The sequence below is a fragment of the Myiozetetes cayanensis genome, unplaced genomic scaffold (assembly GCF_022539395.1).
Source record: "Myiozetetes cayanensis isolate MyiCay16 unplaced genomic scaffold, myiCay2020 scf4, whole genome shotgun sequence".
Classification (NCBI taxonomy): domain Eukaryota; kingdom Metazoa; phylum Chordata; class Aves; order Passeriformes; family Tyrannidae; genus Myiozetetes; species Myiozetetes cayanensis.
Window position 1 is genome coordinate 21,824,973 of NW_026087631.1, and position 23,623 is coordinate 21,848,595.

At 38.0% G+C, this 23,623-nt stretch overlaps 1 protein-coding gene across 8 annotated transcripts in view; it reads left to right on the forward strand.

Annotated features, from left to right (window-relative positions):
- Nucleotides 1-23,623, forward strand: part of FAM172A (family with sequence similarity 172 member A) — a 262,527-nt gene that overhangs the window by 168,631 nt on the left and 70,273 nt on the right. For all 8 annotated transcript variants that reach the window (XR_007630537.1, XM_050329324.1, XM_050329323.1 and 5 more), the window contains 2 exons: nt 19,808-19,924; nt 23,081-23,165. Coding sequence is in view for 7 of the 8 variants with exons in the window: in XM_050329324.1 (XP_050185281.1) it covers nt 19,808-19,924; nt 23,081-23,165 (202 nt within the window). In the remaining variant the exon portion in view is untranslated. The remainder of the gene's footprint in view (nt 1-19,807; nt 19,925-23,080; nt 23,166-23,623) is intronic.

Consider the following 23,623-nt stretch of genomic DNA (forward strand, 5'->3'; position numbering starts at 1 on the left):
TGCAGTGTTAAACAGAGTGGATGCCTTGGATGTACACAGGTCTTCCAGACTTTCAAATACCCCCCATGAATGTTGTGTTGTGAGGTTTTTCTCAGTAGATAGTTGCAGCCCCAAGTAATTAACTGAATGTGTTAAAATAAGTGTTTTGAATGGGTTTTAGTAAAAGCTTGATTACTGGGCTTCAGGAACACAAGCAAGCACTTCTACTGGTAAAGTCCGAGTGAAATAAAACAGCACAATGTAAAAGCACATATTTTAAGTTTTCCTGTGAAAAATCCAACTTCCACAGCAAAAAGTGACATTTTTCTAATGCAGGACTAACATTTTCCAAGTAAATAAAGAATGAAATTTCAGAGTCTGTGGTAATTTTAAAGTCTGTGGGTCTGGTTTGGTTTGGTTTTGGTTTGGTTTTTGGTTTGTAAAACTGTGGTATTTAGAGACTGGAAAAATTACAGAGGATGTCTACAGTGTCATTTCTATCCCATGTCACTGAGATATTTTCATTTTACAAGCACATTACTGAAGTTAAAAGTGGTTTTGTGCTGTTTTACTAGAGAAGTCTTTTCAAAGTCCAGGTAGTACTAATGTGACAGATACCATGGAGCAATTAAGAGTGTTTTCTTCTTCATTCCTACCTATATGATGGGTACATACATGGTATCTGGTCTTCACTCAAAAGCTTTTGGTGGTCTTCCATCACGTGTGAGATACTGTAAGGGCATTTTTTAAAAGTCACAGAAGTTTATTTATGCTAATAATTTTTTTAGGTAAAATAAGGTGTTTAAACATCAAGAACTCCTCAACACTTTTGATCTGGTGCAGCAGTCAGAGGAGGGAATCAATAGAGCCTCCCTGTCTCCAGAAATGCTAATTTTCCGTCATGTTTGTATTTTTAGGAGAGGCTACTCTGGGTGTGATACAGACTGCTTAGTGTCAGATTTAGTGGGGTTGCAGTTTCAGCCCCACTTTATTGCTGAAAGGGTAATGGGTAGTAGTGTTCCTAACAATGGTGCGCAATAAAGGCAAAACAATTAGAATCATCCTGCTCTGCAGACTCTCATGTTGCTTCCCACTGCCTTTTTTCTCCAGGAAAAAAAAAAAAAACAAAACAAAACAAAGCAACTGTCCTGTTTAAGTAGAGGCTAAATCCTTTTTTGGCTGGGCAAAACTGATTCTTACTGAATTGTGTAGCAATAATGATGGTTTGTTATTTGCATTGCTTTGGATTGCACTTGTTTTGTATGTACTCAATATATTTTTATATTTTGCAGTATTCTGCTAAGTATAATCTAAGTGAAAATTTTTACTCTAATTGAGAAGCAAGTGCTACAGAAAGAAAGAAATTTGAAATTTCAATCTCACTACATTTGGTAGATTTGTGTGAATCTGTGGAAAAGGGCAGCAAGTCTGTAGTTTATAATTGCACAAAAATTAAATTTAGTTATATAATGCACATTTCTCGAGATACCTTATTTTGAATTTAAAAAAAAAAATCTTTCTACCTTCTGTTTCCCTTTCATACAGACTAAAGTAACTTTTCGCAGTATGAACAAATATTTCTAAATCAGGTAATTCAGGAGACGCATCCTGTAGGGAAAAGCATGTACCTGCATTTAGTAAGTCAAATGCATACATGCATACGCCACAGTGTGCTGTTCTGTGCATTGCCTTGCGTACATCTAATACATCTCCACATCAAATTACATGTTGTACACAGTATTGGTATAAAATTTGTAATAAGTTTTAGTGGACTAATTTTCTGTATCATCAAAGGCATATTGATGCTGGTAGTGCAAGATGTGTATTTCAGTCCTTCACTGCTTCCCCCTGACCTCTTTCAGATCAACACACTCCCCTTCAATTACTCCCCTTCCACCCAGATGTATCCCAAGTGAAACTTTCCAGCCTGTCAGCAGCAAACGCTCGGTGTGTGCCCCTGCACAACAGCCTGCATCCATCTCTCTCCTCCCTTTGCTGCTAAGCCAGTGCACCCCAGCCACCTGCTTCAAACAGCAGAAGTGCCCAGGTTCCAAAAAAAGCCTCCACTTTGATTTTAACCCCCCTTGAAGTGCAGAGATAATGAGTAATGCTGAGGGGACGTCAGTCTTCTAGTTCCTCTTTTCTTTTACTGGTGTCACTCATGCCACACAGATGCCCGCGCGGGGCTGCTCCTTGTTCGTGCGCTCCCTGTACTCAAGCGAGCAGTTCATGGCCTGAGCTTTGGGTAAATAACAACTGCTTTTCTCTGCAAAATTAACTTTTGCCAGCCAGCCTAAAGTGTAACCTTGTGTCATATTTTTTACAGTAGGTTGACATCCTCAGGCATGAGGGATCAAATGGTGCTACGGCAAGCAACTTTGTCTTTTCCTTAAAATAGCTGTTAGCATCATTGTGTGTGACAGGGGAAAATATTAAAAATTTTCTTAATATTTGTAGTATCTAATTGTACTTTTGCCTTCCACCTCCTGCACTGTTTTTTACTGAGCTGAACCATGCTGAGGTTTGGGGTGGGCTCCCCAGGTGGCAGCACTGTCTCCTAAAACAATATTTATTGATAAAATATCCATAGATGCAGCATCTGCTGGAAATGCATTTAAATGTTGCTAACTTTTCCAGAATGCTAAATTACTGCTAAAATCAAATGGCAGAATCTTCTAAATCCCTTTTTATTTGGCTCAGTTCTGATATTAAGCCTAAATGTGTATATTGCATTTAGAGATTTTAATGAATCTTACACTATTGAAATTTTATCGGCAATTGTACCATAATGGTTATTTTAAGATATCTAAATATGTAAGTACTGTCATTCCGAACCTTGTGTTTCCAAGCATTTATCTCTTGAATTAATATGTATTTGCTGTCTTCAACTTAAACAGGAATCAGTTTATAATGTGTGTTGTAGTCTTTTCATAAAAACCTAATTATGTACATTTCTTTCTAAAATGCAAGGATGGGAATAAATGTGTATTAATGCTTTAGATGAAAAAACAGAATACAAACATCTTGTGATCTGCATATATTTATAAATAGTCACACTTTTTATGTAAATGAAATTGTCAGGCTTCAAATTCTTAATTTTTTTTTTTTTTTACACTGTTAGAAGAGTGGCTTATTTGACAATTCCTTTAAGTGTTTTTATAGTGTTCGTGACTTTTTCCATGCACCTAAAACTGGTGACATCCCGTATTTTCTTTTATTTGTTTTGTCTTTGTTTCCTTATTTTATTCCCTATACTTCATGGAAGATGAGAATGCTAATGAACATATGACGTATACCATCGTTCACAGTATGAACAGATAGCTTTCTGTCTTTGTTGAATGTTTATGCTGTAAAATGAAAAATTAAACAGTCCCAGCATTGTAATTTCAGTTTAAATAAAACACCTACTGAAGTTTTGTAGAATTTTTCCCATCAGAGAGAAATTATTGAGAGTGTAGGGAGACTATTTTTTTATCCAAAGAGTAAAGCTTGAGATGATTTGCTAGAAGACATAGAAATTATCTTAGAAAATTGTTGATACTGGACTGTAATAAAGTCCAAATAGTGTTAACCTTCAATTAACAAAAAAGGAGGGAAAGGTGTCAAAACACTCACTATAGATTTAATTGTAATATATAGTGGATTCAAAATCTTCTGTTTCTGTTCTGGCCACTCCAGTTTAGCCCTTCAGGCCATGCTGCCTGTATTGTGTATTCAGCAGTTCCTGTTCGGCATCTTCACAGTGAGTGATTTTGCCGGGCTTTCTGACACCCGCTTTCATGCATGGTCTGCTACTTCACACTGAAATGTGGGGGGTTTTTTTGAGTTGCCTGCAATATTAAAGATGCCTCGGACATGTCAGGCTCAGTGCGTGTGTGTGTGTGTGCACGTGTACGTGCGCATATACATGGGCACAGAATAGTAAGTGAATACACTTGTGGACACACAAGCGCCGCTGTGCAGGGGTGCGGGATGCGGGGTCGCCTTCCGCATCCCTGTAACATCCCTGTGCGCGGTCACCCACCTGCGCGGAGACATATCCCGCGCCCACGCGCGCACAAGGGTGTGATGCTCCCTCTCCCGCGGGCGGTCCCCGCGATGCTGCGTGGTGGGGGGGTCTCGGCAGCCGGTGACACTAGAGGGCACTGCTTGCCGTAGGTTGCATCTTCCTTCTGGGACAGCGAGCAGAACTCTGCTGAATTCCGTAATCTTACTTTAATTAACAGTTGAATTCTTATTAGAAAGCCTAGGCTGTTTAATTTGTTGTTGTTTTGATTTTAGCATTGTGTTAATATCGTGAATGGAGTCATCACCACTCACAAAAAAATCAGAATCAATTGTCCTAAACAGTAACAATTTTATTTTTAAAAAAACCAACCAACCAAAAAAAAAAAAAAAAAAAAAAAAAACCAAACCAAAAAAACCCCCCACCAACTTGAAATGTTATTCTTGGCAAAGCCAGAAGGCTGAGTTTGCCCGGCGATAGGGTTTAGATCCCTTGCCAGCTGTGCTTTGAGCCAGCAAGTGTGATGCACAACGTTAGAAATGTGTCAGGGAGAGTCTTGACGAGTAAGGGTGATTTATTTCAGCAAAGGTCAAAAGAAAGATAAGCAGAGGACATGAATAGGAAATTTAAAGAGTCCGTCTTCCGTATGTGTAAAACATGTATCATTTACATTACCATTGGAAAAATGTTTCTCAATTACAGAATACTGAATCACCTGAACTGCTGCTCCAAGTTCAAATGTTTCTTCCATTTATCAGTTCATTTATTTTGGATGGGAGTTACAAAAGAGGTGGAATAATCAGGTTAATCAGGCTAATAAAACCAGCCATCATTTCACAAGTATCAGAAAATTAATACCAGTTTTAGACATGTTAACAAAATAAGGACAACTAAGCTCAGTGTGAAAACACCAAGCGCTGCAGTTAGCTTGCCCGTGTCATCTGCAGTTGGCAGAGCACTCTAAGGAGTGCTGCGGGCTGAACAGGTTCGAAAATTTTCTTTTCTATGAAATTCCAGCACTCAAGTTCAAGAAATTAAGTCCTGTGGTTTTAAGCTGTTCATTGCTTAAGCTGTGATTTGGGATCAGGCCCTGTATTGAATCTTTTTTTGTTACGTCTCCCTGGTGTTTAGCCTGAGTATTTCTTTCTGGTTAAGTGTTGCTGACTTCCAGTGAGTGTTTAAATTTTCTCACACCAAGTATTCATAAATGTGTGTAGTTAACAGCTGGATTGCCTGATCTCTGTAAATGACCTCATAGTTGAGGTGACGGCTATTTGGTATAAATAAAGGTTTTTCCACATACGAGTTCTAGATTTAAGATGTTAAAAACATGATTGTCCTACATAGGAAAAGTAATTTTTAAATAAACTTCTAAAATACTGTTCTAGCCAGAATTCAACACCATTAAAAGGCAAGCTAGTATAACAATAGGTTATGTTTTGTGCTGAGTGAATTGAAAGTATTGTGTTTTAGTCCAGAATAATTACTTGCAAATGTTAAAGTGATTTTGAGCCATCCCAGTTCTGAGCAATGTCTTTTTAAACAGTGATGTGAGTATACATCTTTCTCAAAAATTCTTCTGGAAGTTATTCCACAACTCCAGAGGACAGTGTAGTATGTTTATGATAAATATGTAGGTTTTCTAATTATTTCTGTATGATCATGGAGTGTCTTGGACAGTCTGGTTGCCTACTTGATGTTTAGTAAGAGATCTGTCAGTTAAGAAGAGCAAGCATCACCTAGTTTTGCTTTACCAGTTCATAACCAAAAAGAAATAAAAAAGATGTTTAATCAATACGGAACAACTCTTTTTGCATTCACCATTTGGTAATTTGAAATCTTATTTTGTATGTACTAATGGTCTATAAGCAGTGAGATGCCAGAACTGCTGTAATAGGATTTTCCCCCTCCTGGCAGGTTGTTGCTTATGGCTATAAAAAGTTAATTTCAGATCCTGATACACTTGCATTAATTTTTGAGACATTGGCTGAGTGTAGCACAGCAAAGAAAAATACGAACACTGTACCGCTACAGTGTAGCTACTTGTTTATTACTTCCAACAAAAGGAAGGTTGTTAACATGCAGGCTACAATGACTAGGAAAAGAAAAAGGTAGGAAACTGGCAGAAAAGGTCTCCCAGATTTCTTCCTGAGTGTCTTTAGAAGAGAAATGAGAAGAAAAAGGAGAAACATTGTCTTCTAAAGGCGATTTAAATGGGTCTTGGCATATTTGGGAGATCCTGTTTGTGCATTAATATAATATTTGACGATGAAATTATAGCACATATCAAACCTTCCTGCTTCTGAATGGGGAAACAATCTTTGTGATTGTACGACTTATGTAGGAAAAACAAGTGATTTAGATTCTTATACGCACCATACTTCAGTAATGTGTTTATATTCTTTGGAGTATTTGCTGACAAAAGGAGCATGTTGTCTCTTCGTTTGCTGGTGAGGGATCTGTTGACTCCACAGCTATGTAAAAACCTCTCATCAGCACCTATTTTAATCAGCAAGAACTTTACTATAAATCATTATCAAAAAAAAAAGCATTGTGCTACACTTTTATACCAATACATTTATTTTGAAATTAATAGGGAAAAATAATACAGAGCTTGTGCTTGAGATGGGCTAATAAGCGTGCCCATGAGACTTTCCTTTTCAAGCACTAAATGAAAGCTTTTGCATTGCTAACAGGCTACAAAAGTTGCTTAGGTAATAAGACTCTTTTTCTCTTATCAGTAAAAAAGAAAAGGGGAGGGATGGGATGGCTCAAGGGATTGGTAATCAGATTACAAAGTCTTTCACTTCTAGGTCACTGGTTCAAATCTGTCCCCTGTTTAGTAGTGACCAAAAGCTGTTCCCATCTGATGGCTTTTCAGTAGCCTTTGTGCAATTCATGAATGATCTATATCCAATGCTTGGTGAAAATCACTCCTAGCCATTGCGTTGGGAGTCTCAACTGAAACCCTTTAAGTAGGAATAAATGACCTGTTCATGCATTGAAGGGTTTGTTGGGTTTATTTTCCAGAAGATAATTTTAATAAGTTACTGGAGCAGTGCATGTGAATCTGCACTGTCACAGCTGCTCTGGGCTACAACAGCAGACCCTGCTTTCCAGCACTGACACCGTCACTTCCCATTAGCATTGCTTCGTAAAAAGTTTTTACCAGCTTACTTAACAATTGGACTGATATCTCTTAATTTGAGCCACATGATATCACTCTAATCTATTTTCATATTAGGCTAGATGTTAGATTAGATAAAATCATAACTGAAAGAAACCTGAGAAATAAAAAGACAGTTACTAAATTCATCTTAGAAGAAATATCATACTTATTAATAAAGTTGATTTTGTCAGATAGAGCATGAAAACATTTTTATTTATAATTTTAGTGCTGCAGTAATGGTGTGGAAGCTGTGAGACTGCAAATTCAGTGGGTTCTCATGCTGTATGTGACTTAGATCACTACAGTTTGCTCAGATAAATGTTGGAATAGCTTTATAAATTAAAAACAAGGGAAGACAGAAAATCTCCCAGTACCTGGGAAAAAAAAAAAAAGCCCTTGCAAGTGTACATTTTCCAGTGCTGTCTCTTATGGGTGCTTACTGTCTGATAGTTAAATAAAGCACTTACAGACTTTGCTCGTCAGCATTTTGAAGTACTGTTTTCCTTAAGGTAGAGGTATGCTAGAGGACAGTTGCTGTAAAGGGAGTGTAATTTGTAGTTCATTAATATATGAATCTGAAAAGATGACTCTCTGCTATATGCTCATTTCTGTGTAAATTGCTGTGACAATTTAGAGATGTGTTTATGTCCATAGAGATGCATATAACCCATTTTAAAACTATGACTTTTTCCCTAAAAAAAGTAAGACTGTATTTCTTCTGAGACAACAGGCATGCCACATATATGATGCAGTAGATTTTTGCAGTAAGTTTATTCAGAACTAGGTATTTCATCAAACCTAAATGATATTTCGGCAATACAGCCCTCATTGGATCAAATGAGTCCTATCAGCCACCTCGTGTAAACTTTGGAGTTTGCTGATAACACCTCAGTCTGAAAAAATAAAACACATGCACATGCTGAGCAGAGCTTGCTGGGTACCAGCAAGTGGGAGGAACATTTAGCACAGGGCTGGCACAGGTCTTTGCTCTCCCAAAACACATCCTCCAGTGCTGGCAGTAATCTGCCTAACATGATTATAGTTTCACCTTTGAAACCTAAGCTGGAAGAGTGTGCTATGATAAAACCTGTGTACTGCAACATATATTCGTATCCATGTTTTGCAAGAATGGCTCAGGTGGGATTTACTGCCACTGTTTTCACACTTGGTCTTCAACAGCCAAGCTAGCTGGCCTGCAATGCAATATGATTCCCTCTGGAAACTGTAGCAAGTGCAGAAAAAGAAAATCCCAGACAATGTATTTATGATCCAAACCACAAAATTCTCACCTAATAATTCCTTGGTATCAGATGTTTCAGAGACCTGTGGGACATGGAGCAACTGTTGTGGTGTCCCACCAAAAAGCTCAGGCTGTCCCAGCTCCTGCAGGAGCAGTGTGTCTCCTTGTCTTAGCATCAGAGTGTTTTGTGGGCTGTTCATAACGTTTGCCTCAAGCTTACTTGCACCTATATCTCTGGACCTGTTAGCGGGATAGGGGAAGAAGTAGGATTTAAAATCAGCAATACAAGAGGTGAGGGTGAAAGGGACTGCTAGCTTCACAGGGCTGTTTGGTCCAGGAGCACAGGTTTGTAAGCCAAAGCCATTCATTTCAGACGTTCACACAAAGGTTATAGGGAGGAAAATAATCTGAAAACATGGGCAGCACAGCTGTTGTTAAGCTCGAGAAAGCTTCCTTTCGAGTCTGGCATGAACCTTCGCTCCCTTTCCACAGGGAAGGCTGGTTTTGTTCCAGTACTTAGCTTAGGTCCTCTGCTCAGAGGTGGCACTAGGATATGTTAGGAGTGGGCAGACCCAGGGTGGGTTCAGCAGAGTAAAGTTTGTCTATATTTCAGGGGGTTTTGTGAGTTCAATTACTAGTTTAGAAAAGAATTTGGTTAAACTGAGATAACCTCCCAGCGAGGCATTTTTCCAGGTGTAATGATGCTTTTTGTGAAGTTTAAAAGGACTTTCATATGGCTGTAAGTGCATGCATATAGACTGAACTGTGATTTGGTACTCTGTGTGTTTCTAAACTGTGCTAAGAACTGATACACTCCTTTGCTACATCCCCTCCCAAAGAGTATAGAAGCCTTCAAGGTCTGATGAATGGACTTAATTATTTAAATACTGGACATGTGGCTGGGATGTCATCCTTTTAAGAGGACAGATATGGACACTGAAGGTCCCAGAGGTGGGAGCTGTGAACTGTATTTGGTATCATGATCCAGTTATGCAACAACTTTCAACTGATGGTGTGATAGAGCCAGACTGCTTGTGGAAGTGGGTTGATCATCGGACCCTGCTCTGCCCTGCATAAGCTGTGGTGGTCCCTGTGCTGATAGTGAAATAAACACATGGAAAGCTTGTCCTGGTTTGTTTCATTGGTGAAGAGAACTGGAGGAAAAGGAGCAGAAATAAAGCTTGCAATTGCTTTGTTTTTTAACGTTGTTTATGAACCTTATGAGATCAGAGGGTCATGGGGAATATCTTGCTAGTGATGTGTAATGGTTTGGAAATAAACACCAGGGGTGGCTCCAGCTGCCTTTGATCTAACTAAATGGCTATTATGTATATTCTATTTAACTTATTTTAAAATTAGGCAGAAGAGCATACAGGAATGCTTCTCTGTATGCTAGATGCTTAAACTTCCAACTGTGTGTTCACGACCAAACAAAAGAAAATGGTTCTCTCTAAAGGAGCTTATAATTTTGTAGATATATAACACAAAGCAGGCATGAAATGCTGTGGGAAAGAGGGACTGACTTCCTCCCTTATCTCATGTTTTTAACATTTTAAATTTTTATTGATGAGGACCAGAATTTGTAGATTTCACTCAGTGTGTTTTGCTTTCCATGATATCTCTGAATTCTTTTTATTTTTAAGTAGGACCTCTTAAGTAGGAAATTGTGAGCCCTTAACTTAAAAAGATGGGCAAGTAGTTGAATGCACAACAGGCCTTTCTTCAAAGTACACTGACCAGAAACTGTGGAGTGTGTGTACAGAAAGTTTAGCAGACATTGCTTTTGCTTTAGTATAGTAGTGGCTGATTTTCACTGTCCCGTGGCATCCTGACAAGCTCACTGAAGACCTCGTGGTCATAAGACAAGGCAGCTATTTCTTCAAGTCCTACCTGGAGGACCAGAGACATTTACCATAGCAGCTCTGCCTGCTTCTTCTGCAGTGAGAGGGGAGGGTTGCCCAATGCTCTCCATGCCATCCCAGCTTGCCCACTGGTGTATGGTTTCAGGAGCCAGCCTGGTTTCAGTGTGGCCTAGCTCATAGCTACAGGAAAGTCTGGGTCTGGCAATCTGAGTGCAACCACCAAAGTCTGATACAAAATTTTCGGGAGGACTTTTCTATTTCCTAACAACCTTGAAAATAAACATGCAACACTCTTAACATACCAGTCTGTCTTCGAGGCTTTTGAGCACAAGAGTTTGGGTTATTTCACCAAGGAAGAACTCTTTGTGCTGAATGAGTACACTCCTACTTGGGAAGCTGGGAATATATGGTGCTTTTGTGCAGCATCCATTGTCCTCACACTCAGGCACAACAGCAAATGACAGCATTCATTGTGCTAAGGAATGACACTCCTTGTTCTTTTGTTACCTGGCATCACTTCATTGAGTGGTGTCATAAGTAGTGGAGGGTGATTTGTGGTGTTTGATGAGCAGGCTTGTGCTGAGGGCAATGCAGAGCAAGTAGCACACACCAGTCTCCTAGAGGATTACTCAGAAGTCAATTATGTGAGCAAGCTGATGACCAGGTTAGTGCAAGATCACCAAATAGGCCAGAAGGAGGAACACAGAAAGATTTCATGGCAGTGAGATAGCATCCCAGACCCCTGCCACATTTCTGTGTCCAAGGATGCTGTGGTGGAAACTGTGTGTTGCTGCAGTGTTGTGGCTTTCCAGACGTGATGGAGAGCAGGTCCATGCCCAGGTCTCTGGAGGGTGGAGGGTCTGGGCTTCCTTTGCCAGTATAGCTGTGACTGACGGCTACCGGCACAGAATCTGCTATGCCACTCTTTTAGCAGTCTGCAATAACAAATCACAATTTTTCATTCCCTAACCATAAAGAAAGTTAGCTCCATGAGTTTGTGTGACCTCAGAAGCTTCAGTTTACGTACCCTGTTGCTTCAGAGACCTTGTCTGTGGAAAAACTTTTCCTTTCTGAAGTTACTTGGAGGTTGCAAGAGTTGAAACTGAGGCTTCAAAGGACAGGAAAAGTGAGTGTTGTCTTATCATCTGGCTAAAGTGGAAACCAGCTGTCTGTGTTTAAGTAACAAGGGTGTGAGACTTCATGGCCATCTGCGAGATGCTGAACTTACGACTCACCTTTTCTCATTTTCTGTTTGGATTTTTGGTTTTTTTAAAGTCTGGCCTCCTAATAAAAATTAATACATAGGCTGAAATGTTTGTGTACACCTATGATAAAAGTGGGGAAATTTCCTAAATAAATGATAGGTCCACAGCCAACATCTAGAAATCTGTAGAGTATTTGCCCTCTAGATTTTAAACCAGTGCAGTACTCTCTGTTTCTCTCGATATAGAATGAAACAAGGAACCTGGCTATTTCCTTGAAAAATGCACCAGCATGAAATTTACATAAAGCTGTAATAAAAGTTTTCCATGTACCATTCAAACAGAGGCAGTGAAGAAGTAATGCCATTTTACTCTGTTGTATTTGATACTTAACATGTAAAAACAGTTATTTACTTGATTGTTTCACATTCATTTCACTCCTATGGTTGTTCACTTGTAGACTGAGTTCTGGATTTACACATTTATTGAAACATGAGAAAATTACTTCCATAACTTACTCCAGGCCATGTTTTTTATTAGATATGAACCATTACCTTCATAATGGTAAGATATGAAATCAAAACTCCAACCCCTTTTATCATTTAAGTTCCAAGCCTAGTCTCTTATTAGTTGTGTTACACACTGATTGTCAGTAGCAGTTTATTTCAACTAATTTGTCATCTCAAATATTTAGGGTCACTGTAGTTTATTTAACTTTGTTTGAGTAAGAAAAATTCCAAGAACCTACTTATTCTGGTTCAAAGCTTTTAGAGGTTTTCACCCCACATGATGCAGAACAGAAACTCAGTGAGATGGTCTGAGAGTAAACAACTAGTTTTAGTAACCCATTTTATATGCATAAGCTGTTTTAGAAACAGTAAAGCTGGTCCACTATAATTTAGATGATGTTCAGCTCAAGCAAGTACCTTAGGAAGAAGAACCTGGTGTGTGAAGGGTTTATTTCTGTCCAACCCTGCTTCCTATTCCATCTGAAATCACTCAAAGAAACAACTGAAGAGAGGCTGACCAGGCTTGAAGCCCTGGGGCTGAAAATAGTGGCAGTTTAGAGCCAGACTGGGGAGCAGATGAGTGTCTTTACCCTGGAGCAGTTGCATTCCTCAGATGGGTGGACCAGATGGCTGAGGTTGGTATCAGCATCAACAACCCAGCTTCTATCTGCTGCCACCCTTCAGCAGAGCCTGTACAAGCTGCGAGCTACTGCAGTGAGTCTGACAGACAGCAACTGGAGGAGTCATCATAACTCAGTCATCTGTCTTCACCCTGAGACCCTTCCCCTCCCTAGTCTGGAGATGCCTACAACTCCTGCCAATAGCAAGAAACATACCAATATTTGCTCAGTGGTAGGTCTCAGGCAGCGTTTAGCACCTTGCTCAGGTGTGACTGGGTGCCTCTGATAAAATGTGAGTTGGGCATCACTGCTGGGGGTCAACTGTGCACCAGCTGCTCTTAAATGCTGCTAACTGTCCTAATGGCTTTACAATCAGGCTGAAAGTCTGGCACCTGACATACATTTAAACAAGGAAATGTGCTCAAAATGATGGCTTGTGGTATCTCCGTGCACAGAGCTGACTAGGGCTGTGAAGGTCCTTGTGAAAGCTAAGCTCAGAATAGCAAGTCTAGGGCAAGGGGCTGAGGGCACTCCCAATTTCAAGCAGAGACATGTTCGTGTCATTTAGAGATGTGATGCAACCTCCTATGAGAAACACTCCTGCATGTCTGTTAAGACGATGCTGCTTACACTGATGCATGGTAAATCCAGACCAACAAAGGTCCTCTGCTGTGCCAGAGTTTTAGGCATGATCACACGCTTGCATTATCTTGCACTACCCAAATCCAAATTAATTGTGGGTACAAAATGAAATAGTGTAGTGAGCTATGTGGACTGTTCAAGCGTGATTTTCCTGTAGTGTACGTACCCAAGCTACCTTTAAACAACCCAGCTTGAGCATCAGATGCTCCTCAGCATTAGCTGTGCCAAATACTGCACATGCTAATTTTGGACACTACTTGGCAGCTTAAGCAGCTCCTTGTGGAGCTCCACGTTCCTAAGACCAGACTCGTTTTTATTTCATATATTAGAGGAAAACCAACAGCTGCCTGCTCCTGTCAGCAACGTAGGAACATTAACACTTGCACGGATTAGGCTTCATGTTCTTGTCCTGGATGAGATAGGTGGAAGCTGTTGACCCTTCAAAACTTGATTTTCATGTCAGTGAGAATACCCCAGTTCCCATCTCCAATTCTGTGACAGACAGCAGACTCCTACTGTCAGGAGGTAGTCCCAACTGGCTGACTCAAGGCAGACTGAATTACTCCAGACCTCCTTTTCTGACCATCACTGCAGTTCTCCAGAAGTGCAAAGGCTAATATCTCAGCAACATCCACTGCTGAAGTGTCTTGAGATGCAGCAAAAAAGCTTTTGTTTGCTTTAGCCAAGCTTTCGATGGGAAGTGCTTCACCAAACTCTCTTGTCCAGTTTTGGTCTGCAAGGAAATTATCTGCAGAATGCCAAAATATTGTGTTTCAAATGGTGCAGGGTGCCTCTGCCACCAGATTGGTTTGGTATGGTCTGTTGTGGGCAAGATGTAGCAGACCTATTCAAAGATTTCTACTGCTGTGGTACCATACCAGTTTATGTTATGTGATGGGCTTTCCACTGAACTGTCACGCTTCGTTTTTGCTAGACAAATTGCGGGGAGATTTGTGAGGTGAACCAAAATTCCTATCTGTAGCCCTGTCACACACCTAAATCACCCATGTTTGGGAACTTGGTGTTCCCCACAGTCCCCAAAGGCTTTTCTCTTGTAAGCTCCCTGTCGTGACACAATAGGGTCAAAAGAAGTGGGAGAATTGCATTATTATTTCATTAATAAATAATAATAATTAATAGATAATTATTTAATGAAGCTGAGGCCTGGGGCTTTTGTATGAGACAGCCATGAGAGTGTTGTTTCTACTGTTCACAAATATTATCAGCAGAATTTTGTGTACAGGTTTTTTTCAGTTTTCAGGTTTTTTTATGACCCCTACACTTTTTTAATCTTGAGTTATGTCAAATTTAAATATTTTCGTAGTCATGATTAATTTTAAGAACATACAGCCCCAATGTAGAGTGTGTGTGGAAATTTTCAGTAGAAGTTCTGCAACAGAAATTGTTTAACAGTGTGAACTTTGATGAGTCCTAGACTCCAGGCGCTCTAAAGTAATCTATTCTAATATGTTCAGGCATTATTATTACCACTGGAGTGTGATTTATTGCTGTAGAAAAGTATCGGATTTGTAGATCTTTGAACGAAATATCAGAAAATACTTATCTGTGGTTGTTCTGTGTTGTATCTCTGCAGATGTCTTCTTTCACTGTTTAAAAAAACTATTACATATCAGAGGCTGTATCTACTGCAAGATGGATTTTATCACATGTGAATTCATTTAGGAAAAGTTATTATTGTTACTAATTGAAAAGGAGAACTAGTGGAACTTTGGATTTTTTATTACTTTGGCTTTGTACTGTTCAGGTGTAGTTGCTCATTAATTCTATTTCCTAATTATAATATTTTATGAAGGCTTGAGGATCCAATTCCCTTTAAAGATGTGCAAAAACATGAGATTATTTCAGAAATTCAGGAATTCTATTCAGGAAGCAATGAAAGGTCTTGGGAATCCCAGACCAACAAACTTGAACTACAGACATACATAATTACATACTTCCTGGTGAAGAATTTTTCTCTGCTGAGGAGAGGCTCAAGTGCTGCCACTCAGACAGACCAGTTACTTGACATGTGTGAGGCTTAGTTAAAGGAGGGCTGAAGAGCACGTTGGAAGACCATAGACATGTAGCAAGCTCCAAGGAGAGCATTGAAGTTACCAAGAAAGAATCTGCAAGTCTTTTCAAAAGTGCTAAGTAAAAATTGCTCTCTTGCACACCATTCCTGTCATGTGATTTCTTCTCTCTTCCCATCTACCATTACTTTTACAAATACTGCAGTGTCCAGCTGATGTTGTTTTAATCCACCAGAATTTCTACCACAAACTCATTTCAGTTCTGGAAATTGTGGAGAATATTTGGACATGGGCTTCTAGTTGTTTCCTGTGAAAGGAATTGAGTTTGCCAAAGGAATTGAGATGCCAAAACACTTTAAAGTCTCAAACCCCTGTGATGGAACTAGAGACGATGAAGGACTTGCATCAAAATTACATTGCTCCAAGCCAAATGCTTACTGTCAACATGGTTGCTAAAGCTCAGTGCATAGCATGTAGACAATATGCCATGACTGAAATTGCAATGGAAGACAGAGTAAGTAGCTGAAAGTTTTTTTCAAAAATTTAAGGAAATTAAAATTTGGGCACATTTTTTGTTTATTTTTTAATCCATTTTTCCTCATTCCTAATTATAAGCAACTCAGAAGAGTACGTATTCCCCAAGTATGAAGTAATGGTTGTTGATTTGATTGTCTGAACCTGTAAAAATAAACGCCTAAAAATAAAATAATGCTTTCACTTCCTTTTACCTTTCTCAGAATTTTTAATCTTTAGCTGATTTAAATACGTGTTAGAATAGATATAAAGGGTATGGAATCAATGCTGCAAGGATTTACTCTGACAGGCTATAGAATTAAAGTATAATTGGGATATTCATAGATTTTCGTGTTTGCAGGATCAGACTTCTGAGTCCGCTGTTATGGCAATGATGCTTTCATTTGACAAGGGTGTTATGCTATGAAATATATACCAAAGGTATATTTTATCATCTGTGCCAGTTATATATACATGCTAAATATGCTGTGTATGTATTATGTGTATGAGGCTGTTTTATATACATACACTACAGATAATAAAGGTATCATCCTTTTGTCATGATAAGGTTATGATAACTGTGTAATATAAACTTACAGAGGATTACTCTCTGACTTTACAGACAGATTAGCAGTAGAATACTTATTAATTTGACCAATAAATGAGTAATTATTATCTAATAGTTTAAAGAGTACATTTTAGGGAATTTCAAGTTCTTGCTTATATAACTGTTAGAGCTGAACACTTCTGCAACTAGATAACTGACATTTTCCCTGCCAAAATGAAAGAACAAATTTTCAACCAATGGCATAGAGAAGACTTTGAAAAGGATACTTGAATGCCTTCTTGTTTCAGTGAAAACTGGTCTACAGCTTGTCCTTCTAAGAGAGTCAAACACATAGTGTTGATATATAGTTAATAAGTTACAAAATCAAACTTTACTATGACTACAAAGAGGAACACAAGAGCAAAGGTAAAATGGAAGTGCCTAAAGAGAGGAAATTGCTGGGAAATTCTAAAGGACCCAGAGTGGTGGGTTGAGTGATGTGGTAATACAGGAGAACCAGTTTACGTAACAGAGGAGTGCCAGCTTACCTACTTCTGGCGGTAATGGAATTATTGGAAGAAGGAGTGTAATGACAGAGTAAGTGGAGCTGTAAACCATCCAATGAAGGAGTTCAAAGAGAAATGTCTTCTTGAAAAATCTATTCAGCTAAGAATAATTTAAGGTTTGAAAATGGGCATTGAGCAGGAAATTAAATAATTCCTAGATTGTGAAAACTTCCTCTCTATGAAATTTACTAAGTTACAAAGAGTATAAGGCATAAAATGAACTTTAGACAAAATCCGTAGGCCTTTGTTTCAGTAAAAAAAAAACCTTATTCTGAATAAAAATTGCTAATTTTTGTTACTTTTAGTAGCCTGTGGTCTATTAAATATCTTCAGTTTTATTATGTCCACCTCAAAAGACTGTACAGACTGTGTGGAATAAAATTAGTCTTGCGAATTGTAAATTTTGCATCCCATATCATCCTTCCCTTGGAATTTGGAACAACTCTGTAGTTATATCAAATTTTAATGGCGGCTGGGTGCTACATTTTTTTTCAATGTGAGTATATTTTACTCTAACAAATTTATTCTGCTGACTTAATTTTTGAAATCTATATTAATTCAAAACTGGTTTTGAAAAGATAAGTATGTTTTAACTGTGAGCTATCCATCCATTAAATCTATAGCTTTTGCTGAGTATTGAAGCACCTATGGCCAAAAGCACATAGGCTTCTTGTGTCTTCTTGCTAGATGAATTATCATCCCTGATAAGAGGGTCTGTTTCTTGAGCTTAAACTGGATCTGTTCTCCTTGATTATTATTATCAGTGAATGTCCTGTTGTAGCAGAAAACTTGAGCTGTTCTCATAGAAGCTAAAGTGTCCTGGGTTTGACATGCTCTGTTGTGACATTTCTGTGTCACTTAAAGATGGACACGTTAGACTAGTTGTTTAAGTGAAGGTTATAGCCTTGATCCTTTCCCCACTTGATGTATTGTTTTTGTCTCTTTCTTTCTAAGTTGACTCATAAGGGCATGGATGCCTACCAAAACTTATTTCTTCTGGGCTGGATGTAAGGAAATCTGTAACTAAAGCTCATTTAATCCCTTCGATCCCGCTTTGCTGCTGCATCCATGAGACCTTATCCTGACCTTAGCACTGTGGCTGAGCTATCAAAAAACATCGCATCGTCAGTCTCAGTCTCTTTGCTGATCGTTATGAAGAGAATACCATTCTGCAGGCATCCTCAAAGCTGAATGGCAAGCACCAGGAGCATCTTGGGTCTTGCATAGTATTTCCTATATATCATATATGATCTGAAAAGCAAAGACTGCATGTACCATGTGGAGAAAGAGTAGGAAGAGATGGTGATCAATGGCTGCCAGTTCTTCCGTGTGCTTAGGGAAATTAAGAATAGCAAACCTGAGTTAAATCTAGAAAGGAAAAAAGGAACTGTACATTTGTTTTTTCTTGGGATTTGAAGAAAAAGGTGATGTTCTTGATGAACTGGATGACTAGTTTTTGAAACAGAAATGCAGGACAATAGCTTGAGAGAAAACTCCTTTCCCAAAGCAGAGCACATTTTTTAACTTTGATGGTCATTACAAGTGCTTCTGAGTACCTAGCATGGAAGAAGTCATGCTAGAAAAGTATGATCTGGTGATGATTTTAAGCTTCCTCGTGCTTATAATAATTCCAAGTAATTGGTAGGTATGCGGGTTTCAAGAACAGTAAAATTTTTGCACCTTTACTGTTTAGATCAGTGTTTTATCCAAGAAACTATAGTCAAATGAGTGCTGGAATGCACAGCACTGAAACAGGAGTATTAGTACGTACAGTGTATTTCAAAAACTTATTTTGATGTATAGCAGGGTTTAAAGCCAGTTGGGTGTGTATTGCTGACAAGTCTTCTTTTTATATATGATCTTTTTCAAAGAACTTCTTGTCTGGTAAGAATTTGGAGCCAGTCTTATGGAAAGGACATGGAACAGAGGGTTCGGAGGTACAGCCTGTATGCTGATAAGCAGTTACTAGAGCGTGAACAAAGAATGCCTGGTTTTAGAAATGTTCTATGTGTTGCATTTATACAAAAAGAAGCTTAAAAAAACCCATTAACTTTAGTGCATATGCAGTATAAAGACACTTGTTGCAAAATGCTGGTGTTATAAGTATAATTTATTATACTTTCTTTGATCCAGTGTTACAAATTAGGGTCACTCATGTCAGGAGATTAAAACCTTTTTGTCTCTCTTTGATATCAAACTATTCTTTTCCAGTCCCTTTTATCTTGCAGAGCAGTGCTGAATTCCACAGCATCTTTGTCAGTTTGCTGGTGTTATTTGCAGCAATCATTTAATTGATTTTAGAATTTATATTATTCAGTCATAATGTCATTTACAACAACAGAGGCTCTTTAATATTCTAAAAATATTGAGAGGCTTCAGTGTTAGCTGGGTAAGCATATGTATAAGAGAGACCACAAAGAATTTTGGGACCATGGTGTGAGTGCAAGACAGCCAAATTGGATAGAAAAAGAAAAAAAAAAAACAAGTCAAAGTAAGATTCTACATCAGAAAAACTACAGCAATCTACTGAAAATTAGTAGATGATAGTCATGAGTAGCTTACAGTGAACCACAGGTACCAGCTTCCCTGAAGCACTGAAATAGGAACTTGGAGAAGCTTGTAAAAGGTGTCCTCAGGGAATCTTCCATTTTTTCACTATGATACCTTTAATCCTAGAATTGTCAAGCCACATGCAAAATAATAGGACAGAATAGTTCAGTCAGTTAAAAGTTAGTATTATTTCTTTTATCAAAAATATTAGGTGTTTCTAGAGCTGTTAGGATTTGTATAAACTTTTAAACAAGTGAAGTCAAGTACTGATTCTGTATTGCTCTTTCTTTCTTTAATTTAAGATCATTATCTCTGACTAAGCAGACTCTATTCAATAGAAGGAATGAATTTTAATCCAATATTTTTTAACAGATGATTCAACGAGAGGCAGAAGTAAAGAATAAGGTAACTGCTGTGGCGTTGACAGACTCTGTTCACAATGTGTGGCATCAAGAAGTTGGAAAAACTATTCGAGAGTGGATGCGAGAGGTGAGGCCTATGTTTTTTTTAAGAGTTAGAGAATAATATGTCTGTATATGGCTCACTAAAGATGTCCATTTCTGTTGACCTTTTCTGGTTTTTTTGCATGTGAAAGACAGCACATTACAGGACTGAGGAAATCATATATCCATACCAGCCCCTAAAATAGCCAAGATTAAAGCCATTTCTGAACTTGAAAGTGAGCAGTCAAAATAATAAGAACTAAGTCTAGTGTTTCTTCCTGCTGCATGACAATATAGAGACATACTAAGGCTGTCTGTGCAGTGCCTGATATCTGGACCAAAGTCCTGGGTGCACTCCATGCTCCTGGCTTGATCTGGCAGTGGTGGAAAAGCCCCTTTAAGCTCTTCATGACTCAGTTTGATGATTTGCACAGCTGGCAAAGTATCCTTTCTCTGAGCAGTTTTATGATACGTAATTACTTCTATAGTGCTCTGAAGCTCTCATACTGAAGTATGGGGTACTGACATTTTAAAAATCATATTTTTTAAAGGGAGAGCAACTAAACTACTCTTTATGAGTCTTATCCTCACCAGGTCAGGCTCATCTCTATGTTTTTCTACATTCCCTTGGCAGAACACTAAAATAATAGATGCACAGAGCAAATTTAAACTAGTTGCATCATGAACTTTCTGTTAGACTTGACTTTTTCTCATGGATTTAGTGAAACTTTGTATATAGAGTGCCTATTCCTGACTTAACCTTAAAGTTTTATAGGCCATGACTGATGGGAATAGAGAATCACCTGGGATGCAGGCTGACAGTTCTGACTTAAATGTTAAAAATATAAAGAATGGTAATCCCTACAGGCTTTGTCAGAGAAATCCCCATTTTCTTTATGGGAAATCAAAACCTTAAAATATGTGTTATGTAGTAAAACTGAAATTTTAAATCCTGTAATTTGAATCTGACAACTCCATTTTTCTTTAAGCATTTAGTCTGAATAAGACAAGTGCATTACCTTTAATTTCATTTGCAGAAAGTAGATGTTAAAGAATACGTTAAATGATTAATGGCCTAAAAAGTGGATGGAGTGTCATAACTTACATTAGCATTAAAAATCTCCTATAAGAAAGAAGAATTTTACATATGTGAAATGTGGCTGAGTGGTATTAAGACTAGCATATCACCTGGATATCTCTTACTTTAATCAGGTTTAAGGCTACTGGTAAAATGAATAATAATTAAAATATACACCTAATCGCTGCCTGTCTGTAGGGCTAATTGCTGTCATTGAAAGAATGAATTGTTAAAAAAGTAATTCTTCATTGGAGCTATCTCTCCTGTATCATTGCTGGCCTATTTTTAGTACCTATAGAAGTCATGATTTTTGAATTTATTAGGAGCTGTGATGAATGATAAAACAAATCATCCATTTACATATCTTGACACTGCTTTCGAGAATACTTATTTCTTACAGGCAAGTGTCACATTGTATATAAAAGCTAGTTAATTGTGTGCTAATCTTCTGTATTATCTCCAGCTCTCTGATGTAGTGTTCTATCAGTAGTTAATATTAATTTTACTTATTTCAAATGATTGTAATACTTCATAAAAATTCTACTTCTTTTATAATTTCTACCATCTTTCATTTGCAATTTCACATTCAACTGTTAATTAAAATTATACATGCAAATTGTAAAAGTGTATAATGCTTTCCTACTTTCAACCTGAAAACCTTTGTGAAATACTTCCATTTTAACCATTTTTTTACTAAAAAAGTTATATTACTGAATAGTGTGTTTGTTGTTTTTTTTTCTGGTGAGTTCAATAGTTTCATTGATCTACTGTTTCTTACAAAAATCTGCCGTGCTTTGTGAACTTCACTTTCTAATCTCATACAGCAACCCTTCCTTTATGTTGTTCCTGCTCTCCCTGGTCCCAGAACAGTAGGGTTGCCTTGACAAATCTATTCAAAAGCCATTCCTTGCCCTTTATTGGTGGGGACTGAAGCCTTTGAAATTCTCTTCTCACTGCAACACAGCTGACATCTTCTTCCAGACAGAATGAATTAAGGAAATACAATAAGACACTTGATCTACCAGTCAAGGATCTTTCCACAGTGAGGACGGACTCCATGGTGCACAACTAGGGCAGCAAGCATCTAGAAATACACAATACATGCTTGTTTACCAGAATAGAAGTCGTCCATTTTTACTATCATGATTGATGGTATGATTTTTTAGAAATCTGTCTGAAAATTTATTGGATCTTTCAAAAAAGTTATGCAGGTTTCTTTCCTTTCCCCCTTAATGAAGTTAATCAGGTTTTCAGAAAGAGAAAATTCAGGTTTGAAACAGGGGAAGCCATGTAGGTCTTGTTGTTCAGCTGCTAATCTTATTAAAAATGTAGTTGCTTTAAAATTAAATCTTCAATTCTGTGGATTTGATGTAGTTTCAGCATATTTTATTAAAAGCATATTATTTAATATTTTAGTTCATAGACTACTTTGAATAGATATCATTTGGAGGAAAAGATTTACAAAATTCATGGCAAATTCATCCTACTCAGAGGTTCAAGAATGAAAGTAAATGTAAATGCTTCCTGAATGTAATTCCCCAAAGACCAGTATTTGCCTTTTTAAATGTTCATGCACAATTCATCTCAGTTATATTTCCAATTATTTGAATATTAATCTGCTATCTTGAAGGCTTCTGTTCAGTTATAATATGTTGTTGCATGATTATACAAACATTCTTTCCACAGTGTACTCCATCAAAACATCCAGAAGAATGACTGATTCCTTAATGTTGGCAAGAGAGCAGGCTCGGTGGTTATATCAACACCTGTTTAAAAGCTGCAGAAAGGAAAAGCTTGAAGTGTGTGGTGGGTGATTCAGGCACTGGTTGGTCCAAGCACCTCCTCAAGTCCGTTAGCACTCAGAGTAGCACTTAGAGACATGCTGTTTAAGCACATTACAAATCTCCTGAATTATGGGCTTACTGTTTCCTGATTTAGTATGAAACTATAGTATTTAATTGATTGTAAGTGTGAATAAACTGATGTAATGTACTTTCCAGTCCCACTTGGACTGCTATGTAAATTAGAGTATTTTGATGTGGTCATTGTCCTTACTTACAATGTCTGTATTTATTTTTACTCTGAGTTTTTGACTTACCCCAAAATTGCTACCTGCTCTTACAGAACTGCTGTAATTGGGTGTCCAGCTCCGAGCCCCTGGACACTTCAGTGGAGTCCATGCTGCCAGATTGCCCCCGCATTTCTGCAGGTACGTCCATTTGTTTTTGGTAAGCCAGTGTATGTGTGTGTGCCCAGGAGCAACTTCTTTATTTAAAAATGCATTTGGTTATGACTGCATTTTAACCCTTGTACGGCAGGACATGGTTGAAAGCATATGACTGCTGCTATTTTATGCAGCCCACTGTTAGTTGTTTTTTTTTTTTTGCTTTGTGTGGGATTTAACTTATCTTGTCTATTTGCTGCTTGAATTTTTTTAATGTGGAACCTAAGAAAAATAATAGCGATACCAAAAACTGGGAAATTTATCCTTAGAAAAATATTTCACTTTAGGTAGGCAACAAGGTTTTAAAGAAGTATATTAATGAAAGTTAAAGCTAAATTAAACAAGATGCTTTCCTGTATGCTGATCAGCATAAGTCTAGTTTACATAGCAAATTATTTACATCATCCAAGAATGTTGATGTGAGTTTTCCATTGTTTTGGAAA